This window comes from Meriones unguiculatus, assembly GCF_030254825.1.
Source record: "Meriones unguiculatus strain TT.TT164.6M chromosome 13 unlocalized genomic scaffold, Bangor_MerUng_6.1 Chr13_unordered_Scaffold_108, whole genome shotgun sequence".
NCBI lineage: Eukaryota > Metazoa > Chordata > Mammalia > Rodentia > Muridae > Meriones > Meriones unguiculatus.
Window position 1 is genome coordinate 7,895 of NW_026843587.1, and position 9,219 is coordinate 17,113.

At 41.2% G+C, this 9,219-nt stretch overlaps 1 protein-coding gene across 1 annotated transcript; it reads right to left on the reverse strand.

Moving 5' to 3' along the window:
• Window positions 1-573: 573 nt before the first annotated feature.
• On the reverse strand, window positions 574-1,857 carry LOC110544907 (NEDD4-binding protein 1-like). Its single transcript, XM_060375923.1, is given in 1 exon segment — window positions 574-1,857. A coding segment is annotated over 1 exon segment (1,284 nt).
• Between the last annotated feature and the right edge of the window lie 7,362 nt (window positions 1,858-9,219).

The window sequence follows — 9,219 nt, forward strand, 5'->3', positions numbered from 1 at the left end:
TGTGTTTGTGCAGGGGCTGTGGGTGGTATCAACTTTCCGGGTGGGACCATGGCTCCGGGTTGCCCTCTATCTGCCTCCTTTCCTTCCTTGAGTAGAGGCTTTCATGGGGAATCCTCTCTCACTGGGGATGGGCTCCTTTGCAATTTGATGGAACCCTTAGGCTCTGCTCACCTGTGGAAATATAGGCAAAAGCTGCTTCTCTGAGTGTCCCATTACCTGAAACCCATCCCACTCTTTTGAAAATCCCATTGAAGAATGGAAGCTCACACTCATCATCACGTTCTCCTACAATCCAGGGACTTTAAACAGCAGTTGTCTTCCTGGTTGCCAATCAGGAAATTTCAACTTAAAACAAAACAAAACAAAACAAAACAAAACACAATGGTCTGTATTTGTGGGAGTTACTTCTCCCTGTTTCTGTTCATTTACAATCTCCATTTTGTGTACACCAAACATCTGTCACTCCTTTCTCCCATACCATACAGCAATGTTCCCTCAGGGAAGGAACTACCAACAGGTGGCAGATCCTAGTTCCCTCTCCTGTCCTCTCCCCACCACACCGTGAGTGCAGTCTCAGCCCAGCTTTGCATCCAACACGAGGCCAGGGAGGGTGTTCAGGTCTATCGTGGATGGATGAGCTAGCAGAATCTGGTCAATTCTCCGTTTCTGCTCAGAGTGCGGGAAGATGCTCATCAGCGCCTCCCTCAACTCGCTGGTCTCTGCCCAAGATCTCTGTGCGGGCCTGCCCAGTTTCTGCTGCATCCTAGGCAGTGTGACCGGGACAGTGAAGAGCTGTTGCTGAGGAAGCCCAGGGCTTGGAGAGGCTCCGTGGTTCTGGGGTGGTGGCCAGTGGCTGGGGCTGGGGCTGGGGCTGGGACTGGGGCTGGGGCTGGGGCTGGGGCTGGGGCTAGGGCTCCTGAGGACAGAGTCCAAAGAGCTCATGCCTGGCGGGCCGCTGTCATCAACCAGCTGCTTGTCTGGAGGAAAGAGGTCCTTTTGAAGAAATTCTTACAGCCGAGGTCCGTGCCTTCCCAGAGGGTCATCGGGAACCATAAATATGTCTCCCACGAATGTGTACTGAAGCAGTCTCCTGGCAACAATTTCTCTCCAGGACGCCGACTCAGTCACAAACTCTCTCAGGTTATCATTGGTCACGATGATCCCCCCGGTCTTCTCTGCCAGGTGCAATAGGAACCTGTCATCATGAGAAGAGATTCTTTCTCGGGAGACCATCCGGGCAGGAGTCAGAGCCACTATGCTGAGGTCCTGGAGCTGGCCCAACAGGTGTTGTTCCATGAAGTGAGGATCCCGTCTCGTTCTCCACTGCGGGACAAACACGGTGATGTTTCTGTTGCCAAGCTTCCAGAAATACTCCACGGCGAGGGCTATTCCGTGGCAACTGAAGAACTTTTTCAGGCCATGGGCCATGGCCACGTTACTTCCGTCTATCACCACATGCTTCAGATCTGCCCTGCCGGGCTCATTTCTCAAGGCCAGACTGTATGGGGTCTTGAGGGCCTCTTGAAATCTCTGAACCCCTGTGAACGAGGCAGTGGGGTCCTCATAGGATCCACCCAATTCTGCGGATCCTGTCTCTGAAGGAAACAGCCGGGGCTGCTGCAGGAGTGGCTCAGAAATTGGGGGGCACCTCGGCTTAGGCTCAGGCAAGCCCCCTAAGTGTGAATGCTTTCCACGGGGAGGCTCCTTAGATTCTGCAAGCACAGGTCCCGCGGGTTGTTGAAAACCCTTGTCAGGCGTTCCTCCCTGGGCCAATGGGAAAGGTGGTGGGGGTTGCTGCCCTTGTTCGGTTTCCTCCTGAGCCGGGGGCGACTCAGGTTCCATGGGCTGTCTGTCCATCCCGGCCCCCTGACCCATCACGTACCCTAGTTTCTCCTTCGAGGGCCTTCGGTTCTCTCACTCCCCTTCTCTCGTGTCTCTGCAGCCTCAGTAACATCACAGCTAATTTCGCTTGTTGCACGACTACCACTTCTTGCAGTAGTGCTGCTTTTCCAGAGGCTATTGAGGTACGTTCTTGTTGGACACATATTGGTCCAAGCTTCTCGGAGAGAAAGTAGAGAAGGACAGCTGCAAGTCCAAGTACAAGCAGGCTGGTGATCGCGACGGTGATCAAGGCCCAAAGAACTGCCGCCATGGCTTTCCCGAGGAACCCCTCTAGGCCTTCAGTTTCCCCCCTCTCCAAAATGGAACCTCCTATGTGTTCTCCAGCAGGAGCCAGGTGAAACAGATGCATCCTCTGCAGAGGATCCCAGGGAATTTCTCCTCCTCCGAGGCTCTCCCTCAGACGTCTGCTCTCCTCTGAGACCTTTCTGTCAGATGTCCTCTGCCTCCTGCAATCTTGGTGGGTTCTCTCCTTCCCGATCAGGTTGGGTTCCACTGCAAACACTTCTGGTCCCTTCTGACTCTCGGGATTCACGTGCCTCTCTTCACCAGCACAGAACCGCACTCAGAAAATCAACAATGGGTGGCGGGTTGCTGGAGGGAAGGGGGTGGGGTGGCGATCCAGCACTCAGCTCCACCTCACTGCACAGTGAGAACTCAACTGAGCTGCTCTAGAGTGCTGCACTCTCTTTAAGAAGCCTCCCTTTCCTGGTGGGCGGATCCTATCTCTGATGCTTGCTGAGGAGTCCTTCTCTGATTGGCTCTTTGTCTGCCCCTCCACTAGACCTCACTTCCAATCAAGGCCCTCTCTCTTTCCAAACTAGAGTTCCTTACATTGTTTGGGATTAAGGTGTGTCCTAAGGGTGTGTCAGCCTTTCAGACAGGGGGATTTTCAGGTGTGTCAGTTCCAGCAGGCAGCCCATGAAGATCTCTTGGTGTAACCCCTTGCTAGAGCAGCCAGGTAGCATGATTGAAATTCCTTTACAACTGCCTCCCTCCTCCAGCAAACAAACAGACCAAAAACAATAAAAAACACAAAAACAAACAAACAAACAAACAAACCAGGCTAATTCCTTTTGCTTTTTGCCAAGTTGGACTCAAGTTCCACATGCTATTTATTGGATGATGATGCTGTAGGGTGTTCGAAGTTTACAATGATTTGATCATTTTAGGTGAGCAGTACATCTAGTCCTGCCCCTATCTGATTTGGTGAGCTATGATTTTCTGGACTGGTTGTTGGGCAATGTTATCTCATACTGCATATCTGGACATTCCTCTGCATCAGGGTGGAGAATTTTGGTATTCCTTTGCAACAGTGTGGGTCTTTTCTCAATTCACCTGCTTTTCCTTTTGTCCTTCTGCTTTCTGGAAAAGTACTGATTGAAGTTAGTTTATTATGGGGTATAGATTTCATAAAGTGCCCTGTAGAGCCAACTTGTTCCTTTCATTTTTCTGTATTTTTAAATATGTTTATGTCATGTATTGTGTATGTCATGTGTATAGCATTGTTGAGGCATGCACATATGAATAAGCTGCCCATCGGGATTGAAAAGGATGATCAAATCATGAGACAGACAGTGATGCTGGAAATTGATCTGGGGTCCTTTATGAGGGCAACAGACATTCAACTGCTAACTCATTGTCTTTCTCCAACTTATCTAAGTTTCTTTCCACTTCCGTTTCAAAATCATTGCTAAAACCCCACAGAAACCCCCACTGTTTTTCCAGGAGCTCATTTTGAAATAATTATAATTCCCATGAACTAGTCTCATTATAATAGTTTTAATATATTTTAAATAAATTTTAATAAAGTATAAATAGTCCATCATTCATTATTTTGACACATATTAAGTAAAGGTATTCCTGCTATATGATACATTTCTTCATTATTTACAGTTGCTTTGACAGCATCAAAGGTGGTAATACTTCAGAATAAAATAGACCTCTGCACCCTGCTGTCTGGAACCATTTCAGTGGTACCCAGAACACCAAGTATTTGTTCAAAAAGGCATGTAATGAAGACAGTTATTTTGATCTGTGGATACAGAGTCAGGAGTGGTGAGAGGATGGAATGATCCTTACATTAGATATAGAATGCATGACTATCTGATTTGCATGGATATCTCAGAATGAAAGAAAAAATGGTAAGTAGCTTCAAGTAGCTATTTCGATATAATAACAACACACACAGAGACATACACACAGGAACACACAGACACACCACACACATATACACAGACACACACATGAGTCTATGAAGTCTATGAAGTCACGGTTCCTCACCAGGAACTCACATAACAGTTATAGCGAATCCAAAACTATTTAGAAAACAAATACAATATCATAGCTTTATCTGTATTCTCTGTTTATGCCACTCAGGCACAATATTCCTCCGCAACAGTTTTGATGTGGTTTTTCAGAGGCTTTCTCATTGTATAGTAACTGCAGGAAGTCCTTTTAATATCTAAAATTGTGAGAGGAGAAAGGGTCTTAACTGACATACAGGTTTATATGAGATGTGAGTCTCACACCCATAAAACTATTAGAAGTATTCTAGCTTCAAATAAGAAGTAAACGATTACTCCAAGGTGGATTACAGATTTGAAAAAGCATTTCAAGATTCACAAAATTGGATTTTTTTAGATGGATGTATTTCTAAGTGCTGGGTGCCTTTTAATAGGAAGTTCATTAATAAAAAAATATGGGAATCCTTTTTCTAAAAAAAAAACACATTTACTTAGTTCAAGTTTCCTGATTTTTCAGGCATCATTGATTTTATGAATTAAACCCCTGATATCACTAATGGAGCTACTTTATGAATTTGCTGTTAGCACAAGGTGTAATAATTGATAAAGTAAGATTATGTAAAATCCATCATTAATTTTTGTTTAAATGCCTTTATTAATTATCAACTGCCTAAATATATCTGTACAAATATTCCTGTAAGATACTACTATTCTACTGCTGTAAGACTTACCATGATAAATTTGTTTGAAAACATAATTTGGTAGTAAAATAACAACTGGTTCCAAAATTTTATGAAAATTAAATTATATTGTAAAACCTAATTGGTCTCAACAAAGCCTTCATTGGAATATTTGTCTGTTTTGTTGGGTTTCTTATAACTCTACCTCCCTTCCAACTATTATCCAACCTAATCCCTTCCAACTCCCAGACACTAGGTAGTAGAGAAAGAATGATAAATGGGAAAGGGCCATAGATTTCTATGGACTATTTCCTGATGTTTATGCAGCTCTTATGCTATTTCCAGGTTTCCTGGGACAAGTCCAATCTTCGTCTTCAGGATATTCAGCAATGCAGCAAACCAGCAAGTCAGCAGTAGCAAATGTAACAGTCAATGCAGCAGCAAATGCAGCAGCAGGATGAACCTTAGCAGGACGGAGATCAGAAGCTGCCTTCTCTGTCTGGGAGTGCCCTCTGGCATGCAGACAATGGTTTCTTATCTGCTGTGGATTTCTTACCTGCTACATTTTACAGTTTGAGCACTGCAGAGCATTCATACTGTAATGAAGATGACACCATCTTCATAAATTCTGGCCCTATAACACGTGCTTCTAGTTGCAATATGTCACATATAGGCATTCTAAGAGAAAACATCATTTAAGACATGTTTATATACATATTATTTTATTTAAAACTTGTAACATGTTCCCCTTTAAGATTAAGAGTATTCATAGTAGTGGCGGGTTTTGGGGAGAAAAGATCTTATTCTACAAATGGGAACATGAAGGTTAGGCTAATTCTGTTGTTTCTTTGTCTACAGACAGTATTTACTGATATTGAATATTGTGTTTAACTATGTTGCACTATAAGAAAGAAAAGAGCCTTCCACCTGAGCATATATGCATTCAATTCTTGAGACTCACATGGTGGAGTGAATTGATAACACAAATTGTCCTCTGACCACAAGAACATATGTACCCATACACATAGTAATTAAAAAAGAAAAATTCGTTGAATATATTAATGCAATAAATAAATAAATAAATCCATTTAAGTTCATGTAATTAGCAAGTAAAATAATCTTGTTGTGAAAAGGGATTCTTCTCATATTGTAAGTGGCGATTAATATTTACTATTGATACATCTTTTAGTAACGCTGCTGTTAGTCCTAAACAGCTGTATAACCAAATCACCACACAGAGATTGGGTTTATTTAGTTAACCTAAATAAACAATCATTCCCAGTGATAATGAACTCAATCCTGTGTATGCAACAGAGCATACCTATATCTTCTTGAAAAAACAAGTAAATTAAATAAAGATTGGATATGACTACATCAAAACACTTTATAAATTATATATGATGATTTCCATAAAGATAGGTTCTATAGATTTATAGAAAAAAATAAGCTTATAATGAATGTCTGGGGGTATATCCAGTTTGGTCTCTGGACTCGGAACACAAACTTCACCCAGACAGAATGCACATCTGTTCCCAGCATTCAGGGAAGATAAGAGGTTATCCATACCTTCTGTTGAAGGAACACCTCAGGTTTCTTGAGTGATTCTCTATGAGAACATGGGCCTCCATACCTCTTACAGTGGCTGAAGTGCTGTCAGAAGAAGTTGGTCGCTGCTACATAGTTCTCAGTCTGTATCAACCATAATGGCTTTTTTGCTTTCTCCCAGCTACACAGAGAATTGTCTGTATCACTCTCATTTCAAAAGCTCTCTGGCTTTTTCTCTTTCTGCCCAATATTTTTCAAGTTCTGTTGAAATATAAAGAATTCCACCTAAAATAATTGTATCATGTATATGTATGTATGTATGTATGTATCAAAGCAGAGTCTCACTTTGTAGTAGCCCTTACTGGCCTGGAACTTGCTATATAGATGTGTCCTGAAACCTACAGAGATATACATACCTCTGCATCTTGAGTTCTGGAGAGTCTTGCACCATTACATCTGGATTGAATTACATCTGTGTGAGACATCACAATCCAATCATGAGAAGATAATCTTCACATGATAAGTGCTTCCCATATTAAAGGGAAGAAGATTATGTAAGAAGTGAGAATCTAGATAGTAAATTTCTGATTCTGTGTATCTCAGCATTATCAACAGTTCAGCATTTACTAATTTCTAGACATATCTGTATTGCTGAAGAGTTGTTTCAGCAGTAGAATCATACACTGTAGAGAATATCAGTTCACCTTCCAGAAATCATTTTGGGCAGCTTACAAGCACCTACAACTCCAGCTGCTAGGAATATGTCTCCTTCTTCTGGTCTTATTTGGTCCTGCACCCACATGCACAAAGCCATATTCTCCACAAATGCATTCACCCCATTAAATATAAAGGTTTAGAGACACTTGCTTGTCTTTTAATTTTGCAATATTCATTCCAGCAGAAAATTTAGAGGTTATTGTGCTAGTGTTCTTTCTACTTCTATGCACCACCTTCTTTCTAGAGAATCCCTCATTTTTTATTATGATAGATTCACTACATGTATCTGATTAATTTTAGTACCTCTTACACAAGGCTATTTTTGTCTTTTCTTCCTTCCCCCATTGAATACCTTCTTTCCAATAAGTCATCCTACTAATTTCACATCTTTTTGTATTTGTAGCTTACTTTGATATAAAAAGGTTACCTGCCTCGCATGGATGGGAGGTTGCTTACCTGAGTATGGACTAGTTCTTGTATCATCTGTACAAGATTGGGCACCTCAATATTTCATTACAGAAGGGGTCAGAGCTTATAGGGGCCTACCCTTTCCTGAGGGACTGTGGTGACTTAAAAAATGGTGTCACTTATTTTTTTTATTCTAAGCCTACATCATGACCTCAGTACTTTCCATATGCTCAGTTTTCACTTATTTGTAACCTCAAAAGGATAGGATTCAGTTCAGAGTAAACACACTAGAGTGAAATGTGAGATCTATATCATGAATAAAATCAAGTGGTCAGAGTCCAGGAAATATATGTTTTTATATATTTTCTTTATGAAAGAGTATGCTTAGTAGTTCCAAGCATTATTTCCCCTAACTTCTTGTAGAAATAGCTACAGAACTTACAAAACAAAACGATGGATACTCAGAAGTACTAGGAACTTGATCTAGCCAAGACATTCCACAATCTGCTGCCTTAATGGGTGTGTTGTTTTGTGTTTTGATAAATTATTTTCTGAAATGTCAAATAGATAGCATAATCATGGCCACCCAAGTGTGCATAATTTTACAAAGCTGACACATGCATGTCTTACTGTTTTGAGTTGGTCTTTCAGCCACAGATCAGCAGTGCATTCTTCAAGGATAAAAACTGAGCAAGTATTTTCTTTGTCACCTACAAGTGCAATTTACTGTCTTCGCAATTTTCCAACTTACAAATACAAAGCAAATGTAGGACATTAGAGAAATAAGTACACTAGGTGATTTATGGGGAAGGGGGTTTCATGATACCCAGAATAAACCAGTGTCACATGGTAGATGTAGTAACATTATTGATATCTGGTAAAAACAAACAAACAACAAAGGCAAAGAATGTAAAAAGTAAAACAGTAGCAGGGAAAAATCACATCTGAGTGTGTCAGAACCATGTGTGTGTTAGAACTGTACTGAGCTTCTACTGTGAAGAGCAAACAAATCAGAACTCAGTCACTCAGAAAACAGGGTCAAGGGAAATTCTCATCCTTACATTTCAGCAAATAGTAGGAAGAAAATGATTTCCTGTCATCTAAACATCAGTTTCCAGAAAGACAAATCAACAAGCACCTTGTGAAATGTATTCTAGTAAAAAGTATTTTTCCTTGGGATATTTTGCTAAAGATTCAGAAAGCTGCAAAGCTTTCTGATTTTACAAAGCTGCACAAGGTTAATATTTATTTGCTCAAAAGTTTTTTAACAAAATGACAGACATAAGATAAGTAAACAACAAAGGTAAGAGACACTATCCTAAGAATAAATCATAATATTGAACATAAGAGATGCTCACTTCACAAGTAGCTAAAAAAAAATCTATCAGAGCGTAATGCTGCAGTTTCATTATCTCAGACACGTAGACAGTGGGCACATTGCAAGTTCAAAACTAGCCTGGATTACAGACTGTGCAAAGCTAGCTAGCCTCCATAAATAGGACTGGGGCTAACTAAAGCTAACTGACATGTGAATGGCCCTTTGTCTTGTCACTTTTACTCTAGAAAAAAAATCCAATGGACAACAATGCTACAGATACAAGACAACAACAACATCACTAGACACATGGCATAAGAAAACGAGGAAAGGTGTAATTTTTTTTGCTATTCTTTTGCATAAAAAGGAAATATTCAAACACATACCTTGGCTATTATAATTACAAACC